Raw genomic sequence first — 22,121 nt, 5'->3', positions numbered from 1 at the left:
GAAGTCACTGCTGCAGTACATCAGTCCAGAATCAGCAAAATAACAGCAGTATGACACAAAATGGCACTTTGTGGCATTTGAGATGACCTCACACCTTGCTACCACTACAAGAGTGGTCTCAGCCTCTCCACCGTGACATGCCCCTAACAAGTCTTGCTCCCCTCTGTACTGCCTCCCCTCTACTGCCTTAGCTCCAGCTCTCACAGGTTTGCACAGGGAAATGACCCAGACAGTAATTCATCCAAGCCAATGAATTGAGTGAGTCCCACCCGTGCAGACAAAATTCAGGATTTTCTGTTGTTACATTAATTTTTTTGTGGTTTGCTCAGGCACAAAAATCCAGGATTGGGGAATCAAATGTTAGCACAGGCAGAAGTGAGTGGGTGTAGGAGTCACAATGTCAATTTACATCAGCTTACACTGCCACAGAGCCATCATGCAGTGTGACACGCGCAGCTGGCTGTCTCTGCTCCAAGCCAGTCTCACAGATGCATCCACTGAAGAACGTGATGGCTTAATTCTGGGCACCTCACAGCAGACAATTTCACTGGATTTTTTTTTCAGCCAGACTCGGTGTCATCAAAGAACAGGCTGAGCAATGCCTATTCTATGAAAATTCCCCAGAAAGGCACTGAGTGTGTTACTGTCATTTCTTTTTCAGACAATCCTCTGTATCATCACTTCCCATTTTTTCCCAAAACCTGGGAGTATATACTACCAAAACAAACATGATTTTTTTTCCCCTCCAGTGCCTGCACCTATCTTTGAGGCTCCCCGAAAAGCACCTTCTTTGCCTATTCTAGATGCAAAGAAATTATGTAAGGGACTCTTTAAATACCACGTAAAGTTCATTCCTGCTTTACAGACTTTTATCCCAACAGAACTAGTGTGGCACTTCCTTTTGGAATAAGAGATATTCTGAAGACATCGCACCCATAAATAGGACAGGGGCTCTCAACACTGTGGCTTATTTTAAAATACCTACAAATCAGTATATGAGGTAAACAGACACCAACACAGGAGCACAAGTGTGTATAGATATGTCCATAGATCTATATTTTTATTGTTTATATATATTTATAATATATTTATATTCTTTTAAAAGAATCCCTTCAAAAACTACCCTCCCACCTAGCAAAACAAAGACTAAACAATCAAAGATGGCAGCTGCATCCTGGAACAAAGTGTCCCAGGGGTCTCAGAGAGCCAAAATGATTGGTGAGCACCAGTGCACTCTTTCCAAGCTTCTGTGATGCCCTACAGATGCAAAGGTGACAGACAGACTTTTATGACTCTTTAAATCTACCTGTCAAAAGACAGGGAGAGAGAAGGAAATGTGATTGTGGCAATGGAACCTTGAGGGGCAGGGGAAACAGCAACGCATTCAACTGGAAGCTTACAGTGTGAAATGTCATGATTAAAAGGTGGGAAGCACTGCCCAGAAAGGAAGTAAAGAAGACAGAAAAGAGAACATGCAGGAAAATTAGTTGGCAAGACAGATCTCAGAGATGAGCTCAGAAGCATCACACTTAGCAGATGTGGAGGGGTAGCAAGAGTCCAAGTCTCTTCCTCTCACCCTCCCACCTGTGAAGGGAGATCCAACTAGTTTGATTTAGACCAAATCTTCGCACTGCCCCGGAGCCTGTGGAGAGAGGAAGATGTTTAAGACTGGACGCTAAACTTCATCTCTGACTTCCTTTTCTAAGTGTACACAAAGACCAGCTGGCATTCAAGGAAGGCTTATGAATTGTGCTTCAGATCAAGAGCTGCACCCTCTGAATTAGCAGGAGGCAGAGGTCAGCCTGGACCATCCCAGATCCAGGGCGCAGACCCCCACAGTCAGCGATTTCACTGCTACAAAACAGAACCCCCCTGAATACACATAAGGCAGTGGCCGTGTTTGTTTGCCACCATTCCTCACCCTTTGGCTTTGGAAGTCTTCTTGCTGGTCTGGCGCTGGTTGGTGCCAGGGGCAGGTTCCCTGAGCTCTGTGAGGTGCTGTTCTGGGTCTTGAGATGTGGCTGCGGCAGCAGCTGCTGTTGTCACTTTAATTGTCTTCTTCAGATTTGCCACCTGCAACAGCAGCAAAACAAGAACCAAGGAATGTCTCAAGTTTTACTTTTCTCCTCCTCCCTTTTTTAAAAGACCTGGAGCTAAGTGCTAACTGCTGCCCAGACCTCTGCACTGCTGAGAATTGTTTAGTTGATTCACAATTCTTCAGGCACAACCCCCCAAGGGTTTCAGCCTAGGGTAATGCCTTAATTGAGCAAGGGTTGTAGTAACAACAGGGTACTGGTTCTATTCTTTCTTTAAGCCAGGGGTACCGCCTTCTCCCTCTTCAGCCCACTCACCTCACTCTCTATCTGCTGCTTAAGTGCCAGCTGTTGTTCTTTGTGTTGGTTGGCTCGGCTAACCTGTTCTTCAATCCCAGACAAGACAACCTCGCAGCCCTGGCACCTGTAGATAAAACGTTAAGATGAACAGGACAGGTAATCTGTACTGCAGGGAAAGAAACATGAGGATGACAGATTTAACTGTAGAGACTAAAAAAACCTGGAAGGCAATGGCTACTTTAGGCAGGGTAGGCACAGGGGTGGCAGTCCAAGGTAATAATGTAGTGACATTATTACCTAGGAGGGAGACACATAACAAAGTGGCACTAGGTTAGGAGCTACAGATGTATACTCAGAAAGACTCTTGCCAGCAGCTGGGACTGGATGCAAAATTTGCTGCAGTTTTCCTCACCCTTCCAACGTGGAAGAATTTCAAAAGTTATATTCCACTGCCATACAGGAAAGGGGATAGAGAAGGTAACCTTACTACACTGCCCCCCAGCAGCACACAGAGGATGATCTGGTGAAGCCCCTGACCACTCCTGCAACCTCTTAAGGTGTTAGTACGGGCGGCTTCCTCCTCACCACTCCTGCAATGTGCGGGTGATGGTGCTTAGCTCCTCCCTCCGGATGTCCCTCCCAATGCTGTAATCCACCTCCAGGCGCTGGTTCCGCTGATCCAAGCTCCCTCGCAGCACATCTGCGTACACTGCCTCAATCACGAGGTCCTCCAGTTGCCGGACGTTCTTCAGCTGTAACTGCTCCAGCAACACCGAATAGGGGATGCACTGTGGAGACATGACAGTAACTATCATGAGGTAAACTCAAAAGAAAGAAAACTAGAGGTAAAATAGGGGCATTACCTTGATCTTGGCAGCCAGAGTGACGACTGACAGGTGCCTCAGTTTGTTCTTCTGAGCCTCTGTCAGGGGAGGGAGGTTTGCTGCTTCAGCTGTCGCCAAAGGGAAGAACGGGGTATTAGAATTTATACCTCATTTTCTATTTCCCAGTCCCGCAACGGCAACATTTGCACCGGTCCCATTTCTTAAAGCTTCAGCACACCAATCCCCAAAGCGACGCTTTGTCTTGGCAAGCCGTCACCATTAATCCACAGCTCAAAGGACCTTTTCTGAGCAGCCTCTCCTCCGTTTCAGGCCACCTCCTCTAGCTGTCCCACACCTTATTTATGGAGGCCTCCGCATCCCAACGGATTCCTCAGCCCTCCCCTCCGCTCCTCACAAACGCCGTTGCCGAGACGTTTTTGGAAGCTCCCCATGCAGCACGCAAATGGCAGCATGCACGCAGCAGCACCAGTTACTGTGGGCCTCCTCGGCCCCGTGCCCAAACCCAGCCTCGCTCCCAGCCCGGCGGCGCAGGGTGCGACCCCCCCGAGCCCGACCTCACCCAGGTAGTCGGCGTAGGTGCCGTAGGCGAAGATGGTGAGCAGGTGGAAGACGGGAGAGAACTCGGAGTCGGCCAGCTGCGGGACAGAGGGCGAGTCAAGCCCCGCCGCGCCTCAGGCCCAGCCGCGGGCAGAGGAGGGCAGGGCAGGGCGTGGCGGGGCGGGCTCACCTCGCGGACGGCCGGCATGTCCAGCAGCTCCCCGAAGACGTAGATGCCCGGGGCCTCCAGCACCTGGTGGATGAGACTGGCGAGCGCGGCGCCGCGGGCAGCCTTGGCCAGCAGCAGGAACTGCTCCTGGCTCTGCCCCGTCACCTTCCCCTCGGCCGCCATCCCGCCGCCGCCGCCGCCGCCGGGGACTCGGCCCCGCCGCGATGGCGTCCCGCAGGCCCCGGCCCCGCCGCCGGGCGCCACCTCCAGCCCGCCCCGAGACCGCTCCTCTATGGCGGCGACGTCGCAGACCGCCCGCTTCCGGGTGTGACGCCACGCGGGCAGAGCGGCGGGGCGCCCCCCGGCGGCGGAGGACCGCTCGGGCGGGGCGGGGCGGGGCGGGCCGGGAGGTCCCGCGGGCAGCTCCCGGTCCTGGCCGGGGGTTCCCGTCCCGGCTTCGCGCCGTTGGGCTCCTCGGAGCTCGGGGCCGGGTCAGAGCTTGGTCTCCACGCCGAGGCCGCCGGCAGGAGGGGAGCGGTGCTGAGAGGCCGAGGTGGAAGTGTGACTTAGAATGGTGGCGGCCCCGCCACTTGGATGGCGTGGAAGTCGCTCACCGCTCGCAGTACTGCCACGAGCGCTGTGGCCGGGATGTGGGGAAGGGCCGTGATGGTTCTCAGAGATAGCGAGGCCTGCGGTTCTCCTTACGGCGGGATCGAAGGAGGAGAAGGGCTGACAAGGTCAAGCAGGGGCTGTGCAGGTGGACTACAGGGCAGCGTCAACGCAAGGTACAACTATCGCCTTCCTACGTTCGGCTCTCCGTTCCTGTGCTTAGGTCCGCTTCGCCACACTCTGACACCTGATGCGTCCACCGCCACCAGTGCAGGGTGCATTCTGATCAGGTTAACGTGTAGCCCTGCTGCTCTGTGGCGTTTATTGCTCTCTCCCCCGCCCCCTCGCCGGCTCCTTCCATCTCAGTTTTATCTCCCTATCGATCTGTTTCTCTCACACTCTCTGACACGCTCGCTGCCTTTCATTATTAGTCCGATAAAGCAAGGCAGCCTGAGCAGCCCAGCTGCACCAACCTGCCTCCGTTTTCCTCCTCCGCACCGACCCCAGGTCCCGTGTGCTCTTTGCTGGGTCACCACCATTTTTCTTCTCCTTTGTCCTGCATGGAGCTAAAACATGGGCAAGGAATGAATCACACCCTGAGCTCTCTAAATGAGAAGGCCATCGTCTTCTCTGAATACACAAGCACTCATGTGAGCGCACGGTATCTTACCCATAACTTAGCGAAGTCTTTGCCTCATCCCTAGATCAGAGTAACAGGTGCTGAGATTAAATTCCAGACTTGTGGAGTCTCTAAGTCCCATGATTTCATTTCATTTCGCTACGGATTCTCGAGTGCCAATCTTAACGTTACAGGGAAACCGAAATGAGATCTTTGCGTAACCTGGGTCAAACATTAAGAGTCAAAGGTAGGAGGCAAAGAGTGCGGATGAACGCAAGCCTTTACAGCATTTCAAAAGTTGAAGATGAATCTCATGATATCGGGACGTTGTGGGTTATTATTTCTGAGTGCTGGAGGCTTGTAGTCCTCTCTGCAGCTACCTCTCACATCACCCCCCTCTTTCCAGAATGAAAGCACCACTCTTTTCCTGCTGTAGATCCACCTTCTTTCCCACGCACCCCTGGCCCACTTTAAAGCCCACAGAGCCATACTGTATTGTTCTAGGTTGCTTCTCTCTTTACCACTGCAAAATCAAAATGACTTGTCAAAATGCTGACAATATTTTTTCTCTAGCCCTTCTCCAAACATAGCCTGGGTCACATCTTCTGAAATGATTTTTCACAACTCTGTGCAGGTGCTACAGACTCCTAGGCAAAAAGCTTGTAAGGACGAGGGAGGATGGGGCAAATCTCTTTGGCAGGCAACATGATCAGGGAGGTTTTTAACCCTGTCACTTGTACTAGGTTAACACACTGCGTGGTAAGACCTGTGCCTAGTTACATCTAGGGCAGCCTAACACCTATTGCTTACAAAGGAGTTCAAGAGGAGAGCGGCTGCACAGTAACTCTTATTCCCATGCACTCTCGCAGCCCTGAGGAATTTGCAGATCAGGAACTCTTTTTTTCAGACAGCCTCCAGTCATGATTCTCCAGAAGAGAGAGGACCTTTCGCGTCACATGGCGGCTTGTGTCCGCGCTTAGGCATTGTCCAGTGACCGGCTCTCCTTTATTCTCTGCCAGAATACCTGGTATGCTTTCCCCCAGGAAGGAAGTCATGCTGTAGTCAGGTCATGTCTCTTTCTGCTTTTTGATAAGTTAAACAGGTCGACCTCTTTAAATTACTGAGATCTCCAGCCTTCAGGTCATCTTTGATTCAAAGCTATTTTTAAAGCATGGACTTCAGCATTAGGCTCACCCAGGTCACAGAGAGGCCTGATCATCTCCCTTCTCCTCCTAACTCTTGAACTCTTGTCTTTGCACAGCCAGGCACTTCTGCAGCATTGTCCACGGGGATTGTGCTGTTTGTTTGTTTGTTTTCTGTCCGATTTCCTTTTAAGATCACTTTTTTTTTTTCTCAGTACTGAAAATTGTTCACTGTAGACATGGTCTTACCTACTTCGTGGACATCTTTTCATAGCTGTACAATTTGCTCTCATCTGTCTTACAAGAAGTTTTACGGGAGCGACCACCTTACCAGTGCGACAGGTCATTCTGCACTGGCCCTACCCTTGTTATTCTTAATACTAACAGTATTTGTGTGTTCAGCAAACTGTCAGAATAAAACATATCTGCTCACCAAACGCTGAATTAAATGGTGACTTACACTGGACCCAGCACTCATACCTGGACATCCACATCAGAAACTGTCACTCAGTGGAGGGCTTCCAGGGACGGCCCTTTTGCATTTGGTTCAACACAGTTAACTGGTCCACTTAATCTCCTGCTCTGTTAATATTGTGTAATGCTGTTTTTTTCCCACCAGATTGTTTTAGGATATTAATGCTTCCAGAAGCCTAAATAGATCTAAGCCATCACCTATTCCAAATAAACCTGAAGTCACATCAAAGACTGACAAGAACAAAACAAGTTTGTGCAGCAAGATCAGTCTCCTCCAAATCAGGCTGATTGGCGTTAGCTGGAGAATCTCATATCAGCTCTTCTCTTGCTTTGCCTAGAAATTTTCAGGTCTTCTGTTTGCTCTTTACAAATACCAGCACAGCACCGCTCTTCTCCCGTCTTCTGGGACATCTGTGAAATTCCAGAACTTATTAACAAGTTGTTTTTTGAGCAACAGGACTGAGGAACCTGGCGTCCCTACGGATTTGTTGCCTGTGTGTTCTATACTTGCCATGCCATCAGCCAAGGTACCTTGATGACACCCTTTCTGCAATGCACCACAGCCCCTCGCCTGTAGCCGATGCCTTGGGCTCCTCCTCCACCACTCTCCAGCACACACAGCTTCCTCAGTATTTTCTGCTTAATTTATTTCAGCCTGCTGGCCAGACTGCTCTGACCAGCAGGGTTTTGCCCAGCAGCATGGCCATGGGGTCTCCTCCAGCACATTCACCAGCAGCATCTCTGTCTGGCTGCTGGTTCTCTCTCGTACAAGTTGTTGGAGCTTATTTACCTTTCAGACTCTGCTTCATTTGTCAAGCCCAGCTGAACGCGGCCCGTGGCAACTGAGAGATGAGCAGATGGACTGACGGACAGCAGAGCAACCGCAGGAGCCTCACTGCCCTCAGGACACAAAGCTAAATCAGAGCATTAGAGGTCCACTTGGCCTCAGGACTGGTGTAAATAACCTCTACGTGATGACTGTGCCAGGCAGAAATAACAGTCTTGCATCCTTCTGGGTGTGATGGTGCAGAAGGTACGTTATCGATCGTGGTCCAAATCTTGGCCAAATACACAACAGAGGGAGTTGTCACATTTCCATCTTCGTTTTGTCATCACATCACCTTCACTCGCACACCCTCAGAATAACACTTCTTGCTTAATATATCTCTCATCTTCCCTTTTCCACAGCCATCCACCTGCACCAGCAACGGGGACTCAAATGTCCCCGTTGTTTCCTGCTACCTTTCCTTTCAGCCCATCCCAAGTGCCTCCTTTTGCCACTCTGCTTCTCCAGAGCCATGCTCCCAAAGAAGCGTGCCTTTCCCTTTATGTCAGGTGAGAGTGATGTAAGCATGACATCAGCCCCTGCGCTTGCTGTTCCCATCGCCTCAATGCCTTTCCTGACTTCTCTTACACCTCCCAGGGTTTCCTTGATCCCCACAGCATCTTCCTCCTCCTCCTTCTCTTTCCTGCCTCTGGCTCTTTTACTTCCTTCTGCACTTTTGCTCTTCAGGGGGATTTTCAGTGTTTGCGTCATTTGGATTTTCGCCCTTTAACTGACCTTTCCCTGGTTGAATTTTCTCAACTGTTTTGTGCTTCCCAATTATTCTAAACACATTCATCATAATTTGAAAAGGTCAGAAGGAGCCCGCCTGGCTGAGGTAGCCCCTTCCAGAGCTTTCTGCCCTCGGCTCCCCCTGGACCCCAACCATGACAAGTCTCCAGGCAGCACTGTGATGCCCTGCCCTACCCTCTAGCCGCCCTGAGCAGCGGCGTGCCGGCACGTCCAGCCAGGCACAGTCACTGTCCCGAATGCGAAAATCCCATGGACTCTCCCAAAGGCTTACAAAAGCCCTGATGGGTGAAAGGTGTGCACGGTCCTGCTCACACGTGTGGGAACTGACGGAGGGCCTGACGGACAGCAGCAGCCCCAGTGCCCTAAGGTGTGTCGGATGGCACAGCCTGTTCCAGGCAATGCGCTGCACTCGGGCTGGGTACTGAGTGCCCGTTGGTCACCTGTGTCAGTTCCCGGTGCTGTGACAGGTTGCTTCATAGAGCAGCGCCGTCTGTACTATTTCCTGCTCTGTCAGGGTCAGTGACAGCCTTTCCTCATCGCTTCATGATGAAAAGTTTGATTGTTTCTGAGGATCTGAGGAAATTGCTTTCTGGCTCCCTCATATTTCAGACCCTGGAAGCTGCCTTGATGCCTCCGACTTTCATCTCCCACCCAGGGCTGCTCGGCGGCCGCCTCCTGATTTGGCCTGTGCCTGCTGATGGTGCTGATGGTGGAGGGCGAATCTCCCTGCAAAACGCGCGGCCCCTCCGAGGCACATAATCTTTTTGCTCTCATTTCACCGCCACATCCCTGCCATCTCCAGACGCATCCATCGATCCCCGGCAGAGACAGCTCGGGGACCCGCGGGGCGATCCCGTGGCCGGAGCGGACCCCGCTCTGCTCCCGCAGCACCCGCTCTGTGTTCCACTCGGCCCACGCGTGGGCGCCTCGGCTCTGCCCGCGGGGCTCCCCCGGTCCCACGCCGGCCGCGGCTAAGGCCCCGGGCCCGGAGCTCGGCGAGACGGGGACGCGGGGCGGGGGAACGAGGATCGGAGGCGGCGGGGGCGCGGCGGGGAGGGGGATCCCGAGGGGTCCCCGAGGCCGGAGCCGTCCGGGGGAGGCGTTCTCTCTGCCGAGGGAAGCGGCGGGTCCCTTGGAGACACCTCTCTCCATAGCAACCCGATCGCTTCCTGGGAAGATCCCGAAATAACCGACACGACGGGAGCGGCGCGGAGCGGGCAGCGGCGGCGGAGAGGCAGCAGCACCGGGCAGGTCCGGCGGGGCGGCCGGGGAGGGCGGGGTGGGACTGGCGGTGCCCCTGCAATCCCGGCACCGGGGCTCCGGGCGGCGGGCTCCCCCCGCGGGCGCCCCTCGGACTGCAGCAGGCTCGAGGGCGACGGTGCCGGCCCGCGGCCGTGCCAGCAGCCATGGGGTTAACGGGAGGCAGCGAGCGAGAGAGACGGAGACGGAGAGAGAGAAAGAGGGGCTGGACCAGCGCTCGGCAGCTGTTTATTTCAAGGCATCTCTCGCTCCCTCTCCCTCAGCCAGGGCTCAGCCTCGCCGAACCTTCCTTCTCCTCCTCTCCTTCTTTCGTCCTGACCATGAGCGGCAGCGGCGGCAGCGGCCGTGCCCCTCCGGCCCCCAGCCCCGCCGCCCCGGCTGCGCCCCGCCCGGCTCCCCGCAAGGTAAGTTCGCTCCGGGCTCGGGCACGGCGTGGGGACGGGGCCGCAGGGCGAGGGGCGGGCGGCGTGCGCCCGTCCACGAATCCTCTCTCCCCGTCTCCTTCCCCGTGTCCTTCCTCCCCTCTTCTTCCCCCTCTCCCCATCGAGGTGCCTGCTCCCTCCCAGCCGGCTGTCTTCTTTCCCCGCCGCTCCTCCTCCTCCTCTCCGGGCTGGAGGTACCGAGAGGCCGGGGGGGAGCGGGCACGGCCGCGGCGTTGCTGCCTCTCGCCCTCCGGCTCCGGGCTCCATCACAGACCTGTTGTGCTGGAGCACCGGAGCCTGCGCTGAGCCAGACGACTTCAGCCTAATTGGCGCAGATGGAGAGAAGAAACGGAGAGGTCAATCCCTCCTCCTGCACGGCCAGGAGCGCGTCGTGCCACAGAGAGCCACTCGGATGGGGAGACGGCACCTGGAGCACTCGGATGCCCGAGAACAGTAGGAAGCTGGGAGGCAGGAGATTGGCAGACTCATGACATGTATTGCAGGCAGGCACTAGATGGCAGGGGACCGGCATCCTAGAGTGCTGGCTGGAATGGGGCCGTGCTCACAGTTCCCAAATGCAGGAAGACTTGAGCTCAGAGGACCGCTGCCAGGGATATCCGTAGTGAATCCTGTTCCCTAGATACCGGGGTGTCCAAAGGCATGGGCACCATCGCTCTCCATCTCTGGATTGTGCCCTAGGCCAGCACTTCTGTGCCCAGCCCACGGGTGCTTGCCCTGGCACCCAGCAGTGGTATGCCCGTCAGCTGGCACTGAGCGCTGCAGGACCTGCACTGACACTGGGTGAGCCCACGGGCCCCTCCGTGCCGGACCATGGCACTACCACCAGCCCATACCCTGTCAGGCAGCATGCAGAGCAGCCTGACACTAGCCACCACATTCAGACTGCCAGCCCCGAGGTCATCTTGCTCTGTGAGCCATCGTTCCCGGCCACATGCACACAGGAACTCCCTCTCCAGATGGGCTCGGCTTCTACCATGGCTGGGCACCAGTACTTGGCCTCACACCTCCAGCGGTCTGAGCTCCTTCAAGTGCAGCGATTGCCTCCTTAGAGCAGCTGACCTGGAATCCTTCCCCTTCCCTGTTCCCTCCCAGAAGGATGCAGAATCCCTTCTCACCAGCACTGAGGCTCATGCTTGCTGCTACCAAAACAACGACTGCAGCTCTGCATCTTGGACCACAAGCTCCAGGATGCTCACAGCCACCGAGAAAAACACATATGTGGGATGCTCAGGGCACAAGTGGTGTTGCAGCATCTCGCTGCCAGTGTCCCAACTCTCTCCGCTCAATGCCCAGAGGTAGCTGCTGGGCTCCACGGTCCCAGAGTGCCGTCACCTACCAGTAGCTATCACCACAGTGCTGGGTGCTGGCTGGGAGTTACAAATGCCAGCCAGCGTTCTGCCTCCGTGAGCAGGGCTGGGTCCTCCTCAGGTCTGTTTTGATTTTTTATTACCGTTCCGAGTGGGATCGTTGCCGTGGGGGAGCCGGGCAGAAAGAGGATTTGCATGAAGCTGTCGGTGCTGCAGGGTTGCTAATGGCGAGTGTTATTTCAGCTGGTAGCAAGTTTCATAATCTTGGCCCAGCTCTGGTGGATGTTCTGTTCCTCGGGGTCGTAAGCCTCTTTCCCCTTCTCCTATCCCTCCCCCCGCTCCCCAAAGTGGTCGGCAATTTTGTTGTTCCACTGGAATATATCTGTCATGTGAGGTCATCGCTGCATAAGTAGAGGTGATTGATTGCTTAGGTCGCAGGGCCCCATCCCATGTTGGGCTTTGAATACCGGGTTGGAGACCTTAACCGGACCCGGTTCTCGCAGGAGAGCGGTGTGGGGCGCGGAGAGGCACGGTGATGCATTCCCGACAGATTGAGTGGCTGAGCAAACAGACTGCTGCATTCGGAACTAGCTGGAGCGCTTGGAGAGCAGACAGCTCCATTCCTAGAGGCACAGTAGCACAGCAGTCGAGCCCGAGATGCTACAAAAATACAGATAGATCATCGTCTGCCAGCCGAGCCAGGCAGGAGTGGGCGCAGCTCCCTTCCCATCCCCAGATGGAGGAGGCTGCCCGCTTGTCACCAGCACGTCCTGCGTGTGCTCGGCCTCACCCAGCATCCCCAGTAAGGGTCGATCTCTGCTCGGCACCAAGAGAGCTGCGAGATTCTCACATTTTAAGGCCGGGGGACCATTTTGATCATCCGGTCTGATCTACAGTGCAGCACAGGCCAGAGAATTTCACCAATTTCATTTCCTGTGTCAAGCCCACGGCCCCTGGTAGCACTACAGCATCTCTTTGAGAAATGCATGCAAATGCTTCAGGCAACAGGGAATTCACCAACTCTCAGGTAAACCGTTCTGGTATGTGACCCTCTTTATTAATAGTATTGTTCCTCAGATGAATTTGTCAAACTTCAGTATTTCGTACCAGAAGGTTACGGATTGCAGTTGATGTGAGGGAGCTACAGCGCGGGTATTGCTGCACGTGGCTGGCACCTCCACTCTTCTGTTCCAGTGAGAGCTTTTATATTTGAATAGGATTTCTCCTTGAGACTACTGCATACCAGAGTTCTGGACATGGAGGAGTTGCCCATAGCAAATCCCAGGGCTTCACCCAAGCACTGTGGCATGTAGACTCCAGAGCTCAGGAGTCATATCTGCGGTTCAACCTGTGCTCCCTGCTCGGAGCTGGCATGCAGCGGGCTGCACTCCCAGGCACTAGTTAGGGCGCACATTCCCAGCTCCCTTCGTGAGCTGCCATATGTGCTTTGGGGCAGGGCTGCTGAAATCTGCTCTCACATCCCAGCTGCAGTGGTTGTGGGCTGCAGGACATTTACAGAGGGAGGATGCTTGGCTGTGTCACTGGCTTAGGGGAGCAGCAGCAGGATTTGGGCCTCTTTCCTGCAAATTCACTCAGAGCGACTCCTAAGAGATTAGCCCCAGATCTACAGTCTGACCCCGTAGTGGGGTCTGTATGCAATAGCAACGAGCAATGTAATTCTTACTCCTCGCTTCCAAGCACCGAGATTCACAAACTGAGCTCACTGAAGTGCCCTGGGGAAATAGCTTTGTCATTCACACTCTGTCATCTGTGCATAACAGGACGCTGGAACGCAGCGATGAAGGCCCTGCACCTAGAGTGAAAGCACACAGGTCCGTCTCTCCACCCTGGAAGCAGCCCTGTCGATTTTTATCACAATTAGAGCTGGGAGACAGCTGAAAGCAGGAAGTGTGCCAGGTGGTGCTGGTGCAGAAATCCAGCCTCCCTGGCACACAACGGCCACCTGAACGGTGTGAGGTGCAAAGACACTGGGATTTGTTTCTCCGGGCAGGAAGAAGCATCCAAGCCCCCTTTTTCTCCCCAAAGATCTGCTATTCTTTTCAGCAGCTGGATAAGAACTAAATGAAGGGCATTTGCTGTGCTTGCCCTGAAGCATGGCAGTGTCTGTCCTCGGGACACAACTCCTGTCAGCAGCTCAACGCAGAATGCCCCAGACATGCTTTATCTGCTGCTGTGCAGGTACGCTGCTGGGAGATCCATGCCCTGCTCTCAGCACCAGTGCTTGAGTGCATGGGAGAGTCCAGCCCTTGCTGGCTGGCATTTCAGCATGAATTCCTTCCCCTTTGCTCTCATGTGGGAGAAATGCTGGTGCTCCTTCATCAAACATGCCCGCTGTGCTCGTGCCAGGACGTATGCTTAAGTCTCTGGCCTCAGTATCATGAACAAAACAGAATGCATTGACTGGCAGCAACTGACATTGTCTCAGTCTTGCACTCCTCTGGAGCTGCCTTCGGGGTAGGGCATAAGAAGTCACTTGCTTTTCACTGTCTGCAGCAGGATCTGTGCACAAAAGTGCCTTAGGTCCGAGCCTTGCACCCGGTTTCCAGCTGTCACCATCACAGCAGTGTGTGCGGGTCTCGCTCCCTGCCCTCATGTCTGGTTACAGCCACAACCTGCTTCCTGGGGCTGAAATTTCGGTTTCCAGGAGCAAAAGCAAGAACAGTTTGTGTCTGTAGGGTACTATAGGGATCCCTATTTCCAGGCTTTAGATCCTGGGAATGTTTGGTGCTTTTGCCGGAGTTCGCCGACACAGGCAGTGCAGAGAGGTCTCTACTGCAAGACTGGAGCAGGGTGATTCATGCCAATGAGCATGCAGAGCGTCGTGAGTGGGGGGGGGGATGCAGGCCAGTGCCGTGCCCTGTGTCCTGCCATAGCTCTCCCAGGAGGAACGCTGGCACTTAGGTGTGTCCCCCTAATATAGCACTCTGCCCTGTGGTACTAACATGAATGTTCACCTCCAGCTGGAGAGGATTTCCAGTTCTGCAGTGGCACTGCCTATATTCACATCTTCGGCCCGATGCCAGTGCTGCAGCTTGTAATGCCATGCAGCGTGGCTTTTCACCCCGAGAGAACAGCTGTCTATTCCCAGCTGTGGCATCCTGAAGGCGGCCCAGTTGTTTGCATGCATCCCGGCCTGAAGACTCACACGGAGAGAGATTCCTGACATTTGGAATTCCCTCCCTTTCCCAAGTCCAAAGGAAATTCTGTCTCAGATTTCCTTGCCAGACACGATTCTCCACAGCATCATGATCATCATCCAGATGGCCAAGATCTCGCTAGCATGAGGGAGTCTCTAGCTATGGAAGAAACTTGCTCCATTCTGCTGCTTCTCGGCAAGAGCTGCATTTTAACGAGCCCCCTCCAAGCCTTAGAGGTTCAGGAGCAAAGTACAAAGAAACGCTGAGAATAGCTGCTCTTTTGTCCTCATCTTCATCTCTGGATCTCTCCAGAGACAGATCTTGCCCCGGAGGGAAGGGCAGGGCACATTAGCCGACAATTCCTTTTTTCCTGTGAACTTTGTTTAAATATTTAACAGAAGGAAACTAAAAATATCCCGGGTTAATGCAGCGGGAACCAGACAGCTGCTCGCTTCTTAGGTGTTCTTCCTCCCAGCCCCTCTCTTCAGGCGCACACGGCGAGGCGAGAGCCCCCAGTCCAGTGGGGAAGGCTGCGGGAGAAAGGCTTCCAGCTCGGGATGGGCTGCGGGGCAGGGCCGCCGGGGACCAGGAAGGGGCACGGCCGCGGCTCCCTGGGAGCTGCAAGGTGCACTGCGGCGGGCGCAGGGCTGGAGATGCTCAGCCTCCACGATGACTCCCTCCTGAGTTCCCATGGCCAAGCACTCTCTTTTCTCCATCCCACAGCCGCAGGAGGGCACAAATGGGAGTTGTCAGTTCTCGCGCTTCCCCCTTCGCAATGAAGGGACGAGCTGAATATCGTGAATGATTTTTCCTGCATGAAGTCTGTGCTGCGGAGTGAATCCCGGGTCAGGTACATAACAGCTCACTGGGGAAGGGCCGGCGCTGCGCCAGGCGCTGAAGGGAAGAGACAAGCGGCATGAAGGGCAGGCGGCCGCGCTGCCGCCGGACCGGTGCCGAAACCCAGCCAGGTGCTGTGTCCCGTCCTGCGCTGCCCATAGCGAACGGCTGACCGGCAGTGGGAGAGCTGGGGGAGGAAGGGAGGGGCGGTGCGGTGCGGTGAGGAGGGCGCTCGGACAAGGAGTGTAGAAAGGTAATTCCGTTTAGCTAAGAGGAAAGTAAATACTAAATATTTGATAGGCACATTTTTGCTCTTAAGTTCTTCGCTAATGCTGGACTTTTCTCGCTGATTCACTCTCTCTTTCCCAATCTTCCTGGTTCATCACTTGTGCGCTTCCCCTCTCGCTCCCTCACCCCAGCACACAATGAAGAGGCTCCTTTTTAATAAATGGATTACACGCTCCACACTATAAATAAACACGGGAATTAAGATTCCAACTTGTTCTGGCGATAAGCAAACAAAGGCGCCGGAGCCCCCCCTCGGTCCTCAGACAGGAGACTCTCCCGGGAGGCTGCGCACGCGTCTCTACACGTGTGCTCAAGAGGCAGCTCAGTGCTCCCCGCTGTGTGTTTCTGTGGGTCGGGGAGCCGCCCCACGATGGATACACCTGCATGCGCTGCCATGCTGTGCCTGTCAGGGCTGGGGGTTTGCACCAATGCCGAGCAGAGAGCGACGGCCACGAGATGAGGGTGCAACTTAACCTCTCTCTCTTGCCTTCCAGTGAGCAGCATGAGGCAGAACCTCGCCGTGTGACGAGGTGTTGCTGCATCTGCGATGGACCCTGGTGCCTGGTAGGTTCACAGCCCCTGTGATGGGGGAAGGAGACAGGTGTACGTGCAGCGGACCTTCCTAGTGGGAGAGACAACTGGTAACATGTTCTTCCTCCTCCCGCAGCAGGATGCCTCTCCTGGTCTCCTCCATCCATTCCCTGCAGCTATGGCACTTCCTCCTCCTGGTTTCAGCCATTCCTCCACCTGCCGTCTGGTCTCTCCGCCCTCGTGGCCCCATGGCTGCCCGACCTCTCTGTGCCCGTCGCAGCCCCTCAGCCCTCCGGCCCATATGCATCTGGGACAGGACCTCACTGCCGGAGTGGGATTCGCGCCTTGCCACGCCACGCCAGCGGGTCCTGATCCCCCGAGGAGGGGACCTGCGCCACACCGTGCGGCTGAGACGCCAAGCAGCAGGAGCCAGGCCTGCCACCCCCTCTGGCTTTGAGGATGGCATGCCCTCCTCCCAGTACCCCTGGGCCATAGTGTGGGGCCCCACAGTGTCTGATGAGGATGGAGGGGATGCCAACTCGGCCAATCCTGGCTTCCCACCACTGGGTTACACCTTTGTCTCACCACGCGGGATGGCGACGGCGCAGCCCAACTCGCACTCGCTGCTGCACAATGCGGGGCTCAACCTCCGTGAGACCCCGGCCACCCTGCGGCCCTTCCTGTTTGGGCCCCGGGGTGAAGGTAGGCTGCCTATTGCTTCTCCCAGCCTCGTTCTTGCCTACAACCGTAGAATCACAGGGTATCCCAAGTTGGAAGGGACCCACAAACATCACCAAATCCCACTCCTGGCCCCATGCAGGACCATCCCAAAATTCAAACTCTATGAAAGTGTTGTCCAAACACTCCTTGAACTCCAGCAGCCTGGGGCTGTTCCCATTGCCCCGAGGAGCCTGTTCCAGTGCCTCACCACTCTCTGGTGAAGAACCTTTTCCTAACCCCAATCTGACCTACCCTGATGCAGCTCTCTGTTGTTCCCCTAGGTCTTTCTGCAAAACCCATCAGTGCCCCAGCAGGAAGCTTGCATAAACTGCTGCTTTGTGGGGGCTGATAGGGTGGCTGCCACACTGCCCTTGTCCCCTTTGTCTTGCAGGAGTGGACCCCCAGCTCTACGTCACGATCACCATCTCTATAATCATTGTCCTGGTTGCCACTGGGATCATATTCAAGTTCTGGTAAGTGGTGCTTGGGATTCATGGATGTTGTCTCATGATGGTGCTCTGAGACTGTGGACTTGGGTGCTGAAGAATGTGTGGAACCCCTGTGTGCAAGGGGGCACTTATCGTCTTGCTGCTCTTCTCTCCCAAGCTGGGACCGTAATCAGAAGCGCCGGCGCCATTCTGGGCAGCAGAGCGGTGGGAGGCAGCAGGACAGCCAGCAGCCCCTCACAGACCTCTCCCCCACCGCCATCAGCATCCTGGGGCCCTACAGTGACTCCCTAACACCCACTTCCGAAGCAGAGGAACCCAGGCAGGGGCAGGAGGGTGTGGAGAAACTGGGGGGCCATGGGAAAAGCACCGCCTTCCAGCTCAACCGGTGAGTCCAGCAGGGAGCAGCGGGTGGCAGGCACAGAGAGCATAAGGGTGAGGATGAGCAGGGCAGTTCGACCCTCCGAGGTGGGCCCATGCGAGAAAAGAACTCTGACTGGTTGGCGGGGCTCCAGGGCAGCTCAAGCACCCACCTTTAATTCTTTTCCGATTCCCTTTTCCCCCCAGAATTCCACTGGTGAACCTGTGATGCAGATGGGAGAAGCAGAGCTGGCTCCCCCACCCTCCTGCCACAGCGGGGAGCCCACACTCCTACCACCTCTGCTACCCCAGGAACAAAACAATCTCCTTGTGCCACGGCCCGCTGCCACAGTTGTTAACTAACTCCACCAGGACGTGCCTGGGCAAATGGACGAGCTGGGCCTCGCTAGCATCCTGCCTCCGTGCAGGACGGGATGCGGAGCGAGCGGGACGTGGGAGGGGAGGCAGCTGTTGGTTTTGTGAAGTCATAGCCTGTCCTGCCTCTCTCCTCACACACACGCGCGCGCTCTCCGACCTCTGCGACTCTCCCACCAGTGCATGCCTGACAAAGGGGTAGGCAGGGTGGAAAGGCATCCCCCTGTCCCCATGGGCCCAAGCCCCTCTGTGTGTCCCTTCCTGTGTCGTGTGCTTTGATGTGAACGTCTGGAGTTCAGTGGCTGCAGCTTCACCTCTGGGCTGGGGATCAGGTGATGGCAGGTCCTCCTGTTCCCAAGGCCTTGGCCTTCCTGAGGGCCCCAAGGTAAATCTTGGGAAGAAGAGGCTCACACAGCACCTGACCCTCCCAGCTATCCATTTCCTTGAAGGAAGCGTTACCCTACATTTGGTATTCACATCTTCCCATTTTCTTTCTGCCTAACACTCCTCTGTTTTCTGTCTTCAGCTTGTATCTTTCTTCATCTCTCAGTCCCCAGTGTTTCTATTTTTTTCTCTTGGTTCCTCCTCCCCTCTTCTCTTGCCAGTTAAGGTTGGAAAAAGTTCTGTTAGGTTTCCCAATGCTTAGATCCCTTGGAAGTCTCCTTGCTGCCCCATTCTGCCCCCCCAGTCTCCTTCATCAAGTTTTTATCTTTACTCTGTGGTGATGTTCTTCAGAAAATCAGAGGTGAAGCCTTCTGGGCATTTAGCAAGAGTCCTGTCCATTGAGATCCTGCTGAAGCAGCGAAAGTGTGACAAGCAGATACAGCTGGGTATGAGGAGTGTGAGCTTTGCTGGGCTGTGGTAGGGAATTGCTTTCTGACACTCATGCTGCAGGCAATGAGCAGCAGAGATGACTCTGTTTGCTTGGGATGGAAAAGAGCAATTTAGAGAGCTTTGGAGGGCTGACATGCACTACTGGGAGGTCTCTCTTGGAACGCCTTGTGATGGGAGAGCCCCGAGGCAATGCTTGCCAATAGCATGAGAGAGGGGTACCTATATGTGGCCAGACATGGGATGCCAACTTCCCTGAGCACGCATTGTTAACTACAGTTGTTGCCCTCCCCAGGCTTTTGTGGACACCTTCAAATAAATTCACAGACCCACATAGCAGCCACTGAACTGCAGAATGATGAAAATTTGGGTAAGGTTGCCCCAAGAGCGCAGAAATGCCTTCAGCTGCTGGACTGATGTGTCCAGAGACAGGAACTCGGTCACCATTTTAAGGCTGTAATGCACCACACAAGGTCTCTGACAGAGAGTTATCTGTTATCTCCGAGAATAGGAAATGGCCTTTCCCCCTTTATCTCTGTAGTAAAAGCATATTCTTGACAGGACAAAGCACAGGGAGTTTCCCACGGGGTCTGGTTCTGCCCATTTACCCAGCTGAACGACTGGTGATCTCAGGTCCCACCTGGCTCACTGTGAAGGACATTTAAATGAGAGGGTAACTTACAATAAGCTTCATGGAAAACAGTAGAGATTTGGAGAAAATGACAGGTCAAATAAAATTATCGGCTTATTAGAAGCACAGAATGGCTGAAAGATGTAGGTGGAAAAGGACTCTGGAGGTCTCTAATCTAAGCACAGGCTGAGTCTCCGCTCTCAGCAGTGGATATTATTGCTTCACTGTAAATCAATCTATTACTGAGCTTTTTCTTTACTGAGGCCCCTCTGGAGGCTTTAGTGGACATTTCAAGCTGTGGACAGACAAACAATGGAGCAAGTGGCTCTTCCTGCCTGCTGCCCACTCCCACCACCCCTGAGTGCAGGTCAGGGCTGTTCCCCCTTGCGCTGGCACGAGCAGAGCTGGAGAAGGATGTCTGCACGCAGCCTGCAAAGGGCTGCATCAGTTATTCCTGGCAGTTTACAATATAATGCCTTCAACTTGTTTAAGTAATCTTCCAGACCAGGCTAATTAGATTGCTCTTTGATCAATAGCGCTTGTTGAAACAAGGCCAGAGTTTAGACTCTACCACTTCAAGGGCTGTCCTTGGACTTTCCACATGCTGCGTTCGAGAGAAGGCCTGTGAGAAAGTGGCAGGGCACTGCAGAAGGGGTAGTGAAAACCTTTTCCAACACTTGCTGCAGGAAAGCCCTGTGCTCTGCTGGCCATGCTCTGTAAACTCTGCAAACGCATTAGATTTCAGTGTTTTGTTTTGTTTTCCTTTAATGTGCCTCTGTTCCTATTCAAAGTTATCTCCAAGGAATGAAACCTTTCATGGATGTTGTGGTAAGATGGAAGCTGGGAAATGCTGTAGAGAAAGCTCTTACAATAACAGAAACTTGGAAACGCTGAATATCTTTTCCAACACCGACTATTCTAGCCAAACATGTTTTTATCATGGTCATTCACTCACATGAAACAGCTTAAATATGGGAAAAACCTTCACTGTCCTTCCAACATTCAAAACATTCAAAATGTGTTTGGACACATAGGCTTCTTCCAGTCAATAAATAATCTCACTGGATCTGTTTTCCCCGTGGCTGGAGCCTTACAAACCACCTTCTCCTGTGCAGAATGGAGCCTGCCGTCTCACCTGGTCCCAGGTAACATCCTGTGAGATGCGCACACACAGACCAGTTGACACCGCCAAGCGTAAGGCCAGAGCAGAGGCCAGCACCCTCTCAGTCTCAATCTGACAGGTTTCCCTGTCTTGCGGGTGACCGGAGGAAAAAGATCTGGGTTGAATTTTGCCCAGTAGAAATTTCACAGTGAGAAACGTGTGTGGAGAAAACTACTGAAGAAGTTTGTTGATTTGGGCTGAGCCTGTCTGATACTTGTGGTCAATTAGATGGAAATGCCTGGGTGGGCTGGGCAGCCGCGTCCCTGTGGAACACCTCAAGGGACATGCTTTTGCTAACAAAAGGCCTCGTGGTCTTCCTTCTGGGGGAAGGAGGAAAGGCTCAGGGCACAGTCCTTCCCCTCTGCCCTGTCTTGTGTTGTAGCAAGACCCCAGCTCTCTTCACCCGACAGAGTGAGGTGACCACTAGGCCAAATCCTGCTTGAGCTTTCCCATCTGGTTGGTGGTGACTGGTTGACAAGGGAACAAAGCTCAGCCGTGTTCTTCCACAGCTCTCCTCCAGTGTGACTTACAGCAACACATCCAGCCCAGTGTCCCACAGCTCCAGAGAGGGCTATCTACCTCTTCCTCTGTGGCACCGAAGTGCCCTTGTAAATCTGGCCCTTCACACCCTTTCCTTCTAAGGAAAAATGTTTGGAAAAGAGCTGTTTGCTCACCTCCCACACATTCTCATGAAAATACCATCATCTTCGGATCGGTCTGAGTAAAACTGTGGTTTTGGCTTTTCTCTCTGAAAAACCGCACCTATGGCACAGCCTTATAGTCAAGTCCTGCAGCACAAAAGCCCCGGGCCAAACTCCAGCTACTCGACCATACTCCAGCTACATGTCACTATATCCTAGCCTGCCTTGGCAAGACAATAGAGGGGGGCCCTTCTTTCACCAGCTGCCAGCCCTCTGTTCCTCCTTTCCTGTTGTTTTCCCCCTCCCACTGTTTCCCCGCTCCTGTCCTGTACCAGAGTCTCCCTCCAGGTTCTGCTCCCCTCCTGCTGTTTTGCTCTCCCACTCTGCTCTCGTTCTCTCTCTGCCATTTGGTCTCGTTCTGCTGCAGCTCCCACCCTCCCTTTGCTCTTCCTCCTGCTTTCCGCTCGGTCTCGCTCCCCCTCCTCTGCCCTTGTGCGCTGTGATATATATTTTTGTAGGATTTCTCTTCTCCTTGTGGTGAAATACTCAATTCTTGTGGGATGTTAGTTTCAACATTTTTAAATAAACCTTTGCAAAATACTGCAAGCAGAGCTCTTGCTGCTGTGGAAGAGGCCACAACGGAGACATCAGGGGTGGGAAGAGAGGAACTTCACCTTGGGCAGACACCGGTGGAACTGGAGCTCGGGCATCTGCCATCCTGTGCCCTCCTCCAGGGAGTGGGCAGAGTGACGTGCTTCTGCATCCATCTCACTTGGCTTCCTCATGACCAAAAAGGTCTTCCAGCCTTCCTTCCAGCTTTCCCGAGG

General features: G+C 54.1%; 2 protein-coding genes across 21 annotated transcripts; one reads left to right on the top strand and one right to left on the bottom strand.

Annotated features, from left to right (window-relative positions):
- Positions 1 to 1,033: 1,033 nt before the first annotated feature.
- COPS7A (COP9 signalosome subunit 7A) lies at positions 1,034 to 4,127 on the bottom strand. Its single transcript, NM_001030775.2, has 7 exons — positions 3,906 to 4,127; positions 3,738 to 3,813; positions 3,197 to 3,285; positions 2,919 to 3,121; positions 2,352 to 2,457; positions 1,922 to 2,073; positions 1,034 to 1,642 (listed from the first exon to the last, which is right to left on the bottom strand). Exons 1-7 carry the CDS (start codon positions 4,065 to 4,067, stop codon positions 1,603 to 1,605), a joined length of 828 nt encoding a protein of 275 aa, NP_001025946.1. The 5' UTR covers positions 4,068 to 4,127; the 3' UTR covers positions 1,034 to 1,602.
- Positions 4,128 to 4,289: 162 nt separating this feature from the next.
- PIANP (PILR alpha associated neural protein) lies at positions 4,290 to 21,895 on the top strand. 20 transcript variants are annotated; one of them, XM_040648769.2, is made up of 10 exons: positions 4,290 to 4,669; positions 7,526 to 7,761; positions 8,914 to 9,555; positions 9,828 to 9,968; positions 10,322 to 15,322; positions 16,092 to 16,161; positions 16,265 to 16,830; positions 17,240 to 17,321; positions 17,455 to 17,682; positions 17,862 to 21,895. In XM_040648769.2, the coding sequence occupies exons 6-10, from the start codon at positions 16,145 to 16,147 to the stop codon at positions 17,881 to 17,883; spliced, it is 915 nt and encodes a 304-aa protein (XP_040504703.1). In that variant the 5' UTR covers positions 4,290 to 4,669; positions 7,526 to 7,761; positions 8,914 to 9,555; positions 9,828 to 9,968; positions 10,322 to 15,322; positions 16,092 to 16,144; the 3' UTR covers positions 17,884 to 21,895. The 20 variants fall into 20 exon arrangements, with proteins under 20 accessions (XP_040504703.1, XP_046800522.1, XP_046800479.1 ...); XM_046944566.1 differs by having other exon boundaries at positions 7,526 to 8,063; XM_046944523.1 differs by having other exon boundaries at positions 7,186 to 8,063.
- The last annotated feature ends 226 nt before the right edge of the window (positions 21,896 to 22,121 follow it).

This window comes from Gallus gallus, chromosome 1 (genome assembly GCF_016699485.2).
Source record: "Gallus gallus isolate bGalGal1 chromosome 1, bGalGal1.mat.broiler.GRCg7b, whole genome shotgun sequence".
Lineage (NCBI taxonomy): Eukaryota > Metazoa > Chordata > Aves > Galliformes > Phasianidae > Gallus > Gallus gallus.
Note: the sequence above shows the minus strand (reverse complement) of the source record. Positions and strands in the feature narration are given on the sequence as shown.